General features: G+C 38.2%; 1 protein-coding gene across 1 annotated transcript; it reads left to right on the forward strand.

The window, feature by feature from the left end:
- The first annotated feature begins 854 nt into the window (after window positions 1–854).
- Window positions 855–12,078, forward strand: LOC103715870 (uncharacterized). Its single transcript, XM_008803646.5, has 7 exons — window positions 855–1,475; window positions 1,867–2,213; window positions 2,340–2,445; window positions 2,804–2,933; window positions 3,044–3,784; window positions 8,754–10,701; window positions 11,397–12,078. The coding sequence occupies exons 2-7, from the start codon at window positions 2,015–2,017 to the stop codon at window positions 11,816–11,818; spliced, it is 3,546 nt and encodes a 1,181-aa protein (XP_008801868.3). The 5' UTR covers window positions 855–1,475; window positions 1,867–2,014; the 3' UTR covers window positions 11,819–12,078.
- The last annotated feature ends 3,201 nt before the right edge of the window (window positions 12,079–15,279 follow it).

Here is a 15,279-nt window from a genome sequence, read left to right on the forward strand (position 1 = left end):
CACATAAAAATATGCTATGACTTTACTATTCTCTAGAATCTATTCATAATAGCAAATTCAACACATCAAATTAGAAAATTATGGTCTATTAGGCTTGGATAAAATCTACTTATTTATCTTTCTTCGACCGAAATAATGCAGGATAAAAGAATATATATATATATATATATATATATATATATATATATATATATATATATATATATATATATATATATATATATATATATATATGGGGATTGATAACCTACTCTATGTTATAGTAGGTTATCAATCTACCCATTTTTCATTGGACAAAAAATACTCTTATTTTTTGTAACTTTTAAGAGTGCTTTATGTATTTTTACAATCTCACATTAACTCACCCTCTCAACCCCCAATTAATGCTCTCTTCCTCTCTCTCTCTGTGTGTATATATATATATATATGTATGTGTGTATGCATGTATGTCTATGTATGTATGGATGTCTATATATGTATGTATGTATGTATGTACATGTATATGTATATGTATGAGAGAGAGAGGGAGAGAGCATTAATTGGAGGGGTTAAGAGGGTGAGTAAATGTGAGATTATAAAAAGTCATAAAGTATCCTTAAAAGTTATAAAATGTACGGATATTTTTTGTCTAATGAAAAATGGGTAGATTGATAACCTACCATAACAGAGAATATGTTATCAATCCCCTATATATATATATATATATATATATATATATATATATAGCATATCAACTATTTAATTGGATTGCGTTTTACAAAGTGATTCATCTAACATTGCAAGCAAAGCCATCGACTAGATCACATAGACGAAGCTAAATAAATAAAAGGTTACATATCGCACAAGAATATTGCATGCCAATGGACATGGCACAAGGGCATCGCCATTGAGGTTGGTGAGACCAAAACCATCTTATCCCTTGAACCTACCACTTGTATCCATGGCGGAAGGGGTGGGGTTGACATTGATGGCAGGTACTTTTTTTCTCTCCCAGTTTTGTTATTTCGGTCCAAACCAGTGTCATTCCAGTCAATTCCTGACAAAAGAAAAACCAGAGAATAAAGAAAAAAAATTCTAAGCGAAACCCACTCCAGCGAGAGCGAAGCTGTGTTCACTCGGAGCGCGAGAGGGAAAAAAGAAAGAAAAAAGCTTGCTTCCGGGAAAATCTTTAGTTAAAGAAAACAATTAAAAAGAAACCCTAGTGAGGTTGGTTGGCTCTCCGATTCCTCTCCCTTCCAAACACTCGTAGCTTGATCCAATCTCTCTTCGCTCTGGCATTCGGATTCCCGGAAAGTTAGGGTTTCGTCGCCGGATCTGCAACTCGATTTCGCCCGCGAATCGCCGAATGCTGCCCTCCGGGGGCAGGTGATTGATAAAGGAGAGGTTTTCTGCACGCAATTGGGCGGATGGTGGAGGAAACCTAACTTCAGAGCTCGGGAGGGGAAGAGATCAGAGGCCATTGGGCTGTGGAAATGGTAAAATGTGACGCTTAGATTGATAATTTTTAGAAATTTTTTATATTTTTTTGTTTCCTTTTCTGCTAAGTTTTGAAGAGATTGCTTGCTTGTTGTGCTGGGTTGTAAAAAGTTCGGTTTTTTTTTTCCTAATAGGTTGTGTCAAAATTTAAGTTTTATTGTCTTTTCTTGGACAATGCGAATTCCTACTTTAGGGTTTGACTAATGAACTGACCAAAGAAAACACTTGGCTCGGACAATGATAGCATCGTCATCGTTTTGATCCAAGTCTACAATCACAGAAATCTGTCTGAATTTTAAGATAACAATTGTCCTACTGCCTGAATTGGTGGATTGCTTGCTTCTGTTCTTTTCTTCAGTCTAGAACAGTAATCGTGACTTTGTATTACAGGCTATGGTGGTAGAACCGCTGCTCGACTCATTCTGGATGGAAGATTGCATGTCATGGGTTTTTTTGGTGGATGGGAGTCCTCAGTTTGGTGCGTGAGGAAGAGGGAGGGGTGGAGCTGCGGTGAGAGGGGACAGTGTGGTTGGAAAAGATGCCTCCTTCACCTGCATTGAGGTGCTCTCCTGGGAGGGACCATAGAATGGAAAATACACACAAGAGGGGCCAAAGTTTTGAGAGTGGGCTAACGCACAAAGCCAAAGACGACGATCTTGCACTTTTCAATGAGATGCAGAATCGCGAGAGAGAAAACTTCTTGCTCCATTCGACAGATGATTTTGATGACTCTATCTGTAATGCTTCAAGTCACCCTTGTTTTGTTATCTACACATTTCATTGCCTCTATACTTTGTTCTTTGCTGATCAATATGCTAGTTTTATGTATTGGCTATTAACCTTTTTTTTTTTGGTGTTATTAGCAAAATTGAGATACTTCTCAGATTTCAAGCTCAACATCAACATTCCAGCTCGAGGAGAGAGCAGTGATCTACTGAATGCAGATGGCGAGAAAAATGACTATGATTGGTGAGCTTTTTTCGTAAAACAGTCTGTAACATTTTACTCTTTCATATCATGAAACAAGATATCCTGTTCATTGTGACTTATGGAGAACTTGGATGCATATCTGATATAAGCTCAGCTGACGTGGTATTTTTGTTGACACTGGAATTTTGTGAACTGTAAAAGGGAAGTATTAGCAGCTAACCAATGAATTCTTGGAATTGTTACAACTGTGCAATACCTTACAGCATTTACATAAGTTTTCCTTCTGATGCATTTATTGCAATTAGAAATATATTTAATTCAATATTTTCTTCTTGTTTCTCTATATATTGTTAGTAGCTGTTATCCATATGATGCCATGGTCATTGCTATGAAACAGGCTATTGACTCCTCCTGATACTCCTCTTTTTCCTTCATTGGATGATGATAATGATGAGCCTCAACCAGTTAACCTGGCCCCTAGGGGGAGGCCACGAAGTCAACCCATTTCAATATCAAGATCGACCATGGTAAGCATTACTTCTCTATCATTTGTTCCTCTTTTTTGTGGTTCAACTGGCTAGTGCTTAGTATTTAACACTTTTCTAGGAGTGTCCTTCATATTTATCTATGATCACAGGGTGAGAAGGTGCACAGGACAGGTAGAAGCAGTGCCAGTCCGTGTCGACTAAGCCCATCCCCCCGATCTAGTTATAGTGCAGTTCAATCAAGAGTAAGGCCGTCCTCAGCTCCTCGTGCTAGCCCCCCTCCTGTTTTACGACCAACAACGCCGTCACGAAGATCAATAACTCCTCCAACAAAGCCATCAAAACCTACTCCAAGGTCTTCAACTCCCACATTGCAAAGGATGAGCACTGGTTCATGCGGGCAGGTGTTCTCCTCTGGAGCAAGGGGAACTTCCCCAGTAAAGGCAAGTCGGGGTAATTCTGCTTCACCAAAATTGCGAGGTTGGCAATCAAACCTCCCTGGTTTCTCCTCGGATGCACCGCCAAACCTCCGAACTTCTCTATCGGATCGGTCAACATCACGTGTGAGGGGGTTGTCTCCAGCATCTGGAAATGGAAGGGATTTATCATCAAAATTTCGAAGGCAGTCAATATCACCATCTTCGTCAAGAAGTGCCAGCTTGTCGCATAGTCATGAGCGAGATCGCTTAAGCTCTTATAGTAAGGCTTCTTCTGGTGAAGATGATGTGGAGTCAATACGCTCTGTATCTGTAGGAACATATGGCAGGTCCACAGCAAGAAAAAATGGAGCATCGGTGAATAGCAGAGCTATGGCATTCTCCAAGAAGCCATCCAGAATGCCATCTGTGAGTTCTGCCCCGAAAAGATCTTTTGATTCTGCACCTCGACAGATGGTAAATTTCACCTATAGCTTCTTGTATTATTACCATTATTTGAAATATATTCTGGAACAGTTATATGATTTTCGACTACTTTGCATTAGCTCCGAAAGTATCTGTACTTTGTTCAAAGAGCAAGTTGAGTCCTCTGATCAGTCAATTGAAATTGTCATTAGTTTCAAGTAAACCTTTATTCAGTGAAAAAATCTTCTAATGTCATATTTATGTAATATTAGAAAATAATGGGCAGTTGCTTAACCATGCCTCCTAGTCTTGTTTTTAACCAATCATGTCTCTTTTCAGTCTCTACCACCCACAGTCATTTAGTTTATTAATAATCTTACATATTCTATTCTTCAGCTTCTCAATGAATGAAGGTTGGTGGGACATCCCGCGCCTAAATAAAAAAAATCCCTAGAATCTCATCTTCATAATGGTGCTTTTTCATGTCCCCGTAATCTATCTTCCTTAACCTCACTTCTATTCAAAGACTTCTCATTAGATCCCTGATAATAGTTTCTAATAAAACTAACTGAAGGGAGGGGACAATAATTATTGAATTTTTCATTTTGGTATAGCCAGCTTAAGCTGTGATAGAATTTCTTGTATTAGAATCTTCCTTAATCTACTTCTTTATGATAATGTGGGACTGTGTATTGTGCATACATTAGGACTAGGTCTGTTCAATAGGGCTCTTGAGTTTGCTTGGACTTGTAAATGATATTGGTGGGAAGGGAGCACACAACAGGGTGGTGGTTGCATCAAGAATGAAAACAAATTACCAGGTTGGTACCAATTTGTTATTTCAAAATCTAAACCTAGTGCCTGCATGCCCAACCTGCGCTTAGTGGGTTTAATAGAAGTAAGCCCCTCAGTTTGTTAAACTACACCCGAATCCGATTGTTAAGCTTAGTTTTTCGAAAACATTACTTCTCATGTTTCTTATCAGGAGTTGTAATCCTCTGCGACTATGATTTCTCAAACCCTTCATCGCAATTGTTAGTTGGTGTTTTAAATTTCTTGATCTTCCTTCAACCCTTAAATACAAATTCAAGCCTGTTTCAATATTAGTGCTGTTTCTAGCCTTTATTAGCTATGCCCATAACATTCAAATGTGTTCAACAACACTTCATTTCGAAAATTCCAACCTATAAGCTTTGATTTACATACTTTATAACCAAGCTTTAGCTTTTTAAATCTTTCGGAGTCTTTCCATATATAATTATCTTGCTTCAACCTCCTGAGTATTTTGAAAGCACACAATTTTTGCTACAATGTGTCATGTCATCATTCTTTAGTCTCACTATCTTGCAACCAATATAGAAAGAAACTTCAAAAAATGTAAGAAACTTAAAAATTTAATCTCTATTTTTTTAGATAGCAGAACTAATGTAACCAAATGGTTTTGACTGTTCCTAATCTTATTTTTGCGTAATTTTCAACTGGTAGTGTTTTTTCATATTTAATCAAGTTATTCTGAACCACTCTCATGGTAGTGTTTGGTACAATTCCAGAGATACACCCTTTCTCACTTGCAGCTTAGCTGTAAATGCAGAATGCAATACCAGACACGAGATACTGGCAGAAAAATCAATAAGAAGGATGGAGCATAAACAGATAGGAAATCGAATAGAAAGAACCTTCTAGAAAATTTTTAAAAAATGTTATTTAACAACAGTTTACAGGCAGAAAGAGAAGTCCTTGAAACAAGATTATTGCCAAGTTGGTGGTAATTGCATTTACAACAAGTGTTGTATGGACAAGGATATGAGAATTGAATTTAGACACATTTCCAAGTGTTTGACTTGGCAAGAGAGTTAAAAAAGGGTGATACAGGGATAGCTTAGTCACATATTTATTTTTCAATACTATATAAAAATAGAATATATTATTTGTTAAGGTCTTTCACTATATGTACTTTCAAACTTCCTCATTGTTAAGAGATACAAGACAGGATATTTTGCACAGTTATTTCAATATCTACATCCTCGACCAGCCTCTAAAAATGAAAAAAAGTCCATATCAACATTATTATGGTGCGTTGAACTTATCATTGGAAAATCAAATTATCCATCTATCCGCAAAAGCTGGAAAAAAAAGAAGCTAAGTATCCAAGTGTGCGATATGTATCTGATTCAGATACATTTCTGACATGTATCCTTGGAGTCACACACAAGTACACAGCTAACACGAGTGTCTATTATAATACTAGATAGTTCAAAAGCTCTTCATTACATCTTATAATCACCAAGGGAAAAGATGCTTGCCTTTTGGCTTACCAGACATAATGAATGCCAAATTTCACAAGCATTCAGATCACAATTGTCTTTATCATCCATGAATAACATGAAACAAGGGGCCTTCCAACTATTTTGTTTAAAAAAAAAAAGAAAAAATAGATGCATAATGTCTGGAAGCTGATGTTAGTTCTGGATACAGCTTTTTCAAAGAAGGCTTATTTGTACCCTTCCCAAATTCTGCTCCCTAAACCTAGATAATTCTTTGAACAAGAGAACATCGTTGCTAGATGTGTTGATCTCTCCAGATGTTTTTCTTCTCTGAACATTAAATTTGGCATTATACTCTTTAACTGCAAATGTTGTTCAAAAGCTTTGACTAGTCAAAACGTATTCCTTCGAGGGACAGTTCTTACATATGCAAATTGTTAATTTGTGATATTAGTTATTAGATCATCATCATCATCATCGTCATCGTCATCTAAAATTTCTCCTCTCAGTTATGGAATTAATTTTAGAGTAAACTCTAAGTTGAAGGGGCTAAAGTATTGAGCATGATTTACAGCTGGTTGCCCACTTTGGACATCACCTCTCTAGAATTTGCTCCAGGCCATGGTAAATAGGCGAAAAAGAGGCCTGCCACGAAACCTTTAAGGCTACTTTCTTGATAAGGAGATACAGAGCAATGGTTCCATTTTAAACCTTTGCAACATAGGAACAACCCTCAAAAATTTTCATCTAAACCAAAAAAAATGTTACACAAATGATCAAATAAAATGCATTCCCATTGGGATGTAACCCATTGTAAAATTAGTTTTAGATTCTTAAGGGGGAAGGGAACAAAAAAGAGAAAACCAGCCTACAGCCTGGCATAAATATCAACAAAAAATTCATTAGCTCGGTTTCATCTATTTTTACCCATTGGCTTACAATAAAGAAAACAGAGACATGTAATATAAATGCGTTTAACAGCTCATCTATGTGCATAGCTAATATCTGGTTCAGGAACCTCTATGTATGATAGGTTTCTTGATTTCGGGTTTTACAACTTGGCGAGTTTGTAAGCAAGGATCAATTTGATCTATTTTTTAGTACTTTTTAAAGATTAAATAATTATGTTTTTAAAAAATTAATGTGCTGATAGCCCATAGAACATTGAACCAGCATGCCTGAACTGCAAAGTGCGGCATGTTAGAAAATTATTTCTAAATATTTTTCGTTCTATGCACCTTTCTGTCAATCGGATTTCTGAATTTAGTTTTCAAAGTGAACCTAATACTTTATGTCTGATTAGGTCCAAAGTCTTTCTTAGAAAATCAAGTGCTAATTTGACCATGCTTCGTAGTTGCCACGTTAGTGTGGCATTCTTAGGCTTCATATCGATATTTTGAAAAATTATAGATGAAGAGAACTAAACTGAACATTATTTAAATATTTCTTTTTATCTATGAAGTGTTCTTGTATAATCATAACATCTGGGATAGGAGCAACTTGAAATGCTCATGGGTGAAGAGCAGTCTAAGAAACTTTAAATCTCCAAACAGTCAGAGGTTGGATAAGTCAGATGTGAAGAAAGAGACGTGCCATGGAAAGGAGAAGTTTTCTTTCAATAGATTATAGATTTCTTCAGGAGGAATCATTTTGTGGTTTATGAAATATTGTTGATTATCATACTTCTATCTGTTGCAAGGCATAAATATGGTGATTTTATGTTTGGATCCCCAATTTGTGCATATGTTTTTCTAATATTGTATTTTCTAGTCTGCTTCAATCTCCTTGATACATATTTACTGATCAGTGTCTGTTTTGTTACCTTTCTTTTGTTTCCATCTTTTATGATTGCAAAGAGAGATTATTTGCAGAGATATAGATTCCTTTTATTGTTTTTGCGATGTGAGTTTACTTATTTGCTGAAATTTCAAATAGGCAAATAGGACTAATTTGGGACTTTCACCATTTCTATTATTCTTTAAGATACTAGATATCGGACCTCAAGTTACAGCATAACAGTAGGCTGAGTTAAGTTGTTGTGGTCTGGCCCAAGATTCATGTGAATAACTCTGCCTATTAGGATACTCCACACCCCCCCCCCCCCCCCTCCTCTCTTCCCGGGGCAAAAATCTGCGGAGGAGATTGTGCAAATTTGACATATATAAAGTTTCTTGTTAGGATCAAGAAAATATAATGAGATAAAAGTGAAAAAAAGAACTAGAGAGGTTTACAAAATGATGAGGTGGTATTTTTCTGATAATAATATTATATTATCATGAAACAAACATACTAACCATGTCACTGTTTGGAACATAAAAAAATCATAAAGTTTTGCAATATATCTTGAATCACCCCTGGTATTTGTCATTATTTTGTACTATTCAGGAAGGTTATATAGAACTACCTATAATGATGGTGCCTGTTATCAATGTTATAATTCTTGTGTTTTACTGATGATAATATACAAAAGAACTAGTATACATATATAGGCTTGGCAATGAACCTTCACTTGCATGTGCTCTTGCTTCATTACCTTCTCAAACCTATTTGCTCATTTTGCTGTTCCTCTTTCTCTTGGTCCGATTTTGATGACTACAAGTTTTGGCTTCATTATGTCAATGTCATAGTGACTGCATGCTGATATCTTTCTCATTCTGTTCATGTGTTCATCATCCATTTATAAATTTAGCAAACAATCTGATCAGCATATGCCTCTTATGTTAGCACTAAGTTTCTTTTGCTTCACATTTCTGTAGGATCATCGGACTCCACAAAATATGTTCAGGCCACTTTTATCAAGTGTCCCTACGACCACGTTTTATGTGGGGAAAGCAAACAGTTTGCACCGGCCTATGTTCTCTAGAAATTCTTCACTTACAACAAGCAGCAATGCAAGCTCTGAGCATGGAGCCAGTGTTGCTCCTGATATGGAGGATAGTGACCATGAGCAGAGTGATCTGGCTGGTGATTGGGGAAAGACTCAACAGCCTGATACCCAAGAGGAAGTGTTTATGTTTGATAAAGTGGATGAGATAAATGAAGATGCAGGTCATAGTATTGATGCCCGTAAGCTCCAAAGCAGTAATGAATGTTTTGATGAAAGTATGGCCAATAAAAACTTTGAAGAGGCTATGACTGACACAATTGATTCACCTGAGTTAGAAAATTCCATGAGCAATGTTGGTGATGCTTTGAGTATTGCATTTGCTTCTCAAACTTCAAATGCTGCCAATGAACATTCTGAGGTTGACTCTCATGGAATTACTGCCATTTGCTCTGAATGTGGAAAACGCTTCCATGTCATGGAAGTGGATGGTGACATGGATGTTTGTGAAGAATGTGCTGCAAAATATAGGCTTTTAGCTTCTGTAGAACCTGGGGCTAATGTTCTTGTAATTCATGATGAAATGGGTGAGCCAGGCATTTCGACTGGAAAAGATAGATTGTGTGGTGAAGTGCAGCTACAAACAGGAGTGCTTGAAATGTCAGAAAGGAACGGTGGTGAAGTTATGGTTAGTCAACGTGGAAGAAACAGCGAACAAGAGCCTGATGTCTTGCCGGACGGTTCTCCATTTCAGTTGGCAATGGATCAGGAAGAGCTAAACCTTTCTCAACAGCAAATGGACAGCCAGAGTGAAGTGAGTATTCCTGAATCTGATAATAGAAACAAGTCTCAACAATCACAGCCCACTAGCCAACCGAGCCTGTGGTTTGACTGTCCTGAAGGTACAGGTATTTCAGTACTGTTGCAAAGGTCAAGCAGCAGCAAATGGCCTGTTGTACAGGGCAGAGCTTTCTCTGCTACAAATATACTTTGCTCTGAGCCATCATATGCGAGAGATAATATGAGTGTGACAAGGCGCAGCATTGGGAGGGACAGTGCCTCAGCTTCATCTTCTGTTGATCTGGGATCATCTAGGTACACGGAAGTCTCTGTTCAGCGCCAGTTAAGCAGCAGGAAGGGTGAGATGAACAATGTCAGAAGTGATTGTAACTCAGGTACTCGAAGCATTGGTTCACATTCAGAAATTTTAATAAATGCCTCTGAAGCTCCAGTTCTTGCCAAAAGTGAAACAGGAGCTGATTTTGATAGCTTTGTTGCGGGTATGGAGAATAAGGCCCAGCAACAAAAGTTTTCTGCTACTGAAATACATAACTCTTCTAAAGGTACAGAGCTGAATACCATGGAGCACTCATCTGTTGGGCAAGCCATTGTCGGTGGAGATTTATCAGTCTGTGCTGATAGCTACGTGGCATCAAATGCATCTGACTCGCAATCATTGAGTCACCTGTTGAGTATTAATTTGCATGAGGCTTCATCGGCCGATAACCTAAATGATGAGGAATGTACGTCTTCAAACAATGTTGATGAAGTTCTCTGTGAACATAATGAAAGAAATATCCAAGACCCAGTAATAATTACTACTCCAGATTGCTCTATTAGTACAGAAGATCATATGCTAATTGATACTGGCTGTAGAGTTGATATTTCTGATGCTGCCACCCATATCTCTTCTATTGTGGTCATAGGAGAACAAAATGATCATCATAATTCTCAAGACTCGCAAACTGAGTGCACACCCTCCCAAATATCAAGCAATGTGGAGGATATTCATGAAGGTCGTATCTCCACAACGTCAGATAAGGATGTATTGGTTTCTGCATCTCAATCTAACATTGCTGAACATCATCATTGTATTCACGGTATGTGGCTTGCCTACCAACCTTGTCATGATATTCTGTTATCATACCATTAGCAGCCTTTTTTTTCTTCGAATTATTTTGTCATATTAGGCAAGGATCTCAGTTCTCAGGATGGAAAGTAAATACTGATTAATATAGACAATTTTGAGTGAAATTTGGAGAATAGGGTCTTGGTATATTGTTGATTGCTTGCTGTATCCTTTTGTTTTCTCTTATTGAGGTTCTACTGTGACCAATATTTTAAGATCATGTTTTACAAGGTACTTAGGTTCAACAAGTGAACCTGCTGATGTTGCTCTATAACATGTATTATTAATAAGCAATAGATCCAAATATCTCCATCTAGAGGTGCATGTCACCACAGGAGGAATTAGCTTTTCTATAATCTATTACATAACCTTTGCTGCACATTTTAGCGTCTGGTATCTTCTGGTACTGTCAAAGATGTTGAATGATGTAGTTCTTATAATTTCATTGACCTTAATTTAGAAACATTAAAACATACAGGATGAAGGCCACTAATAAAACTTTGCAGTCATTCCCTAATTACTGAAAATAAAAAGAACCACATTTTGATATTCCAAGTTTCAAATCTCCCACATCATGGTTGCTTGTCCACCATCAGTTTATTTTATTTTATCAACTGGAATTTGTAAAATTATGATTTTATTTTGACTCATACTTGCCTTTGACAGAAGAACCAACTGTAATGGTTGAAGGTCCAAAGAGACAAATGCTAAGAAGCTTGACGCTGGAAGAGGCAACTGACAGCATACTTTTCTGCAGTTCTATCATTCATGATCTGGCCCACAGGGCTGCAACGATTGGGATGGAAAAGGAGTTGGTTCCACCTGTGGTTCCCCGTCCAACAGTTACAATATTAGGAAAATCTGTTTCTGATCAGAAAGACTTGTGCAAGATTTCCAATAAACGTAGTCCATATTCACGGAAGGTCAAACGGAAAAAGTTGGAGACCCTGACCACATTACCTTCTGCAGAATTGGGAAATAGTTTGGAAAAATCAGATTCTACGCCTACAAATGCTGAGATTTCAAACACGGTGGATGGTGTAAAGCCCCCGAAGCTGGAATCAAAATGCAACTGCACAGTGATGTAGAGAGTTCTAATTCATTCAGTGCATATATTTTGACAAGAACTGCAATGTTTGCCACGTTCTCTCCCCTTCAGTCCAGTATTTGTAGAGATCTCTGTATTCTTTCCGAAGAATGAAATTTCTATACTTTCAGGGGAACATCAGCATGTATGCCCCCATTCCGATGTATGTGTAGAATATGCTGCGAGCTGGTAACATGATCTTGCAAAATTATTGTCTTTTTGATCAGTTCACAAGATGAATCAGAGTTGTGAGACAGTCCATTTCCCTGTTTTCCTACTAGTTTTGCTTTGTGCTGATGATCTGCTGTTTTGTTTTGCATCTGAGAAAAGGGTGCGGTATGAGCTATTCTTTTGTAAATTCTCTTAGTATTGCCTTTTGGTGAGTAACTTAATGTTTGCATATCATGACTCTCTCTCTCTCTCTCTCTCTAGGTTTTGCTTTGCAACTCTAGACTGAATTACAATGCTGCCATCGGTCGCCCGCTAATGATCATTGCTCGATTCACAGTGATCGATGTCATACTCGGCTGGTCACTGATGTTAGCTGTGCCTTGCTTGCCGCTCAGCAAATCGACTTTCAAATTCCTCATGAACTGGGCAATGATCAGCAGCGGGCGATCTCTAGCATTTTCGATTGAGATAAACCATTTCCTTGGTGATTGAGATGGATCATTTGATAGGCAATTGTTCTCCAAGTGCTAGGCAAAATTTCTTACATTCTTTCTCATGACTAGGAATGGAAATGGGTCTGGGCAGGCCTAAGCATTGTTGAGTTTAACCACATGCATTTATAATATTGGAATAGGAAAGGGGCCACAAATAATACCATGAGCCCTGCTTGTGTTGATGACTGTCTGGCTGCTGTGCCTATTAGTATGTCGAAGGTTTCAAGTAAAGTCTTTACAATTAGGTTAAAAATTTATGGTCGCCAATAGGCTTGTAAAATTAAGATTGAAAGAAGCATGGGGATGAGAGTGTAAAGAGGTGAAGGTGGAGAAGAATTGAGGTTCGATGCAAGAAAAATTAGGCTAAATTTCACTGCATTTCCCAACTTCAGGACCATGGCTCCAACCCACTTCTTTCCTCCTGGTCTTCTTGTACTCAAAGGTGGTAAGAACACCACCTGAATATAAGAACTTGATTTTATTTTTGTTTCCTTGTTTTCTTTCCTTTTTTCTCTGATCTGTTTGCTCTATATAAAATTTCCAAGATTGCTATTCAGAAAAAGAGAGGAAAGGAAGAGCCAGGTGGAGTGGGATGATGCGCCGAGTTAAGTTAGAATCATCACTTTAATTGATTTATTTGGAGATCTAATCTTTTTCATTTCTTTTTGGTTGTAACATTCTTTGTCTTCAATAATTAGAAGTTGATCTGATTAGATGTATATTTAACCAATATAAGATCCAGACTTGATTTCAACTGCAAATCTAGATTGTTATGCAAAATATGTGCTTAAATCAAGATCTAATATTTTAACTAGACTCTGTGTTTTGGCGTAAGCATCTGCATGATACTTAATTAATCTAGACTCGGAGGTGATCCAAACATAAGCTAAATCCCCTGCAGATGACTCTAGTGTTGCCCAAAATCCAAAACTAATGCCATCTTGTGCCGGCTGCACCTAAACAAAAGTGGTTTAAGTGCCCCAGCACCGGAACCATTAAATAAATTTTAGTAGAAGTTTATATGTCTCTTTACATGTAGGAACAATGATCGTGAGTTCACTACATCATTAGCACAGGTTATGCAGTCTGAATCCTCTGATCAGCTGCTACAAATATGACGATCCTTTTTGTTTGAGAGAAACATAGTTTCTTTTTATAAAAGAAAGAAATTATTATATATGATTAAAATTGCAAAGTCTTCATTCTCCAACAACATCACCACTAATGCAGGTCCCATGAGGAGAATCTTTTTCTTTTCTTCTAGGTGGAAGTATGCTTCTTCAGTGATTTTTCACTTAATTAGATTTTGACCAAATACAAGTGAAATTTGAGCATGAACATAGGCCGGCCATGGCTGAAACTAGAAGCAAACCAATGGGCATTGTTGTGGTTGAAATTTGGCATGAAGGCAACCAAGCCAGAAGGGAGCCGAAGAGACGCCGGCTGGGGATGGAGAAAGAGGGTTGCCTTCGGTGGTCCGGGGTACCTCTGAGAAGACGCCGGCTGGAAAGGAGAAAGATGGCCACCTCCCTGCGCTCCAGGGTACCTGCACAAAGCCTTGCTTGGAGATTCCGGTGAAGGTCCTCCGATGGCTAAGTTAGCCATGCCTTTTTGTGGAGTGAGGAGCTTTCTAAGTGCCTTTCATTGCCTCTTGTAGCTTAAAATAGCTTGTAGTAGCTTGTAAAAGCTTGTAAAGCTTACCGAGGGCCTTCCCTACCCCTTTTTATAGGATGAGGGTGACGGCTGTTATCTGAAATCTCGGGCTGAGATGTAATCAGCAGGCCAATAGCTAGAGATAGCGTGTCGGCGGGTGCGGCGAGGTGTGACCCTTGACAGATGTGGCAGTGTATGGCCCTTGACGGGCGTGGCAGGGTATAGCCCTTGGTTGGCGTGTCATGACATGGCTAGGTATGGCTGCGGGCGAGGTCGAGCAGGCTTGGAGGCAGTGATGTGTGCTTGGCGAGGTCGACTCTGACCTCTAGTGGAGGTCGGGTCGGCCTTTGGCGGAGCCGAGGTCAGCCGGGCTCTTGGCGAGGCCGAGGTTTGCCTGGCTTTGGTTGAGATTGTCGCCTGCGGTCGAGGGAGCCTCTTCGGTCTACTCAACTCTAAGGTTTGCTTGGCAGGAATTGGGTGACTCCGTGCCGGAATAAGACGATCCATTTTGCCTCCCATCAGGCATGGTTCTTCAGCTTGCATTAAAAAGGTGGCAAAAGGAAAAGAGAACGAACACCTAGATTTTGAAGGAACTAATTGCAAGGATTTGGTACGACTTGGTTGAATGACCAGGCCCTGCATGCAGCATTTTTGGAGGGATCCTTAATGCTTCCAGTATTAGTGTAGCAGCAACAATGAGAATCTATCAAGGAGAGCTAGCATCCCCTTTTCATTCCTTTACCCTTTTTTCTTTTGCGCAGTAATATGGATAAGAATTTTTATTTTCTCATTAAATTTTTTTGTTGAAATTCCTCGAAAGTTGATCTTAAGCAGTCTTTTTCTTTCTTTCTTGATTTTTTTTTCGTTTACATTCCGTGTCACAACTCAACATCTGACCTACAAAAACTAACCAGAATGGATTATTTAGATTTCTTAGTCTCGTATAAGTATCGATAGATGTGAGACTAAATATATAGTTTTTATATTCTCTCTCTTGGCTAAAGGATCTTAAACTTTAAGACAATATTTAAGAATGTGGTTCACAAAAATCAATGATGATGCTCATAATGTTTAAGATAAGAGATATAGGGTTGTGTTTTGATATCTTCATAGGTTTTCTTTTTGAGATTAATCTCATTTTAGG

The sequence above is a fragment of the Phoenix dactylifera genome, chromosome 4, assembly GCF_051530095.1.
Source record: "Phoenix dactylifera cultivar Ajwa chromosome 4, Ajwa_hap1_PhDact_Kaust_v1.1, whole genome shotgun sequence".
Classification (NCBI taxonomy): Eukaryota; Viridiplantae; Streptophyta; class Magnoliopsida; order Arecales; family Arecaceae; genus Phoenix; species Phoenix dactylifera.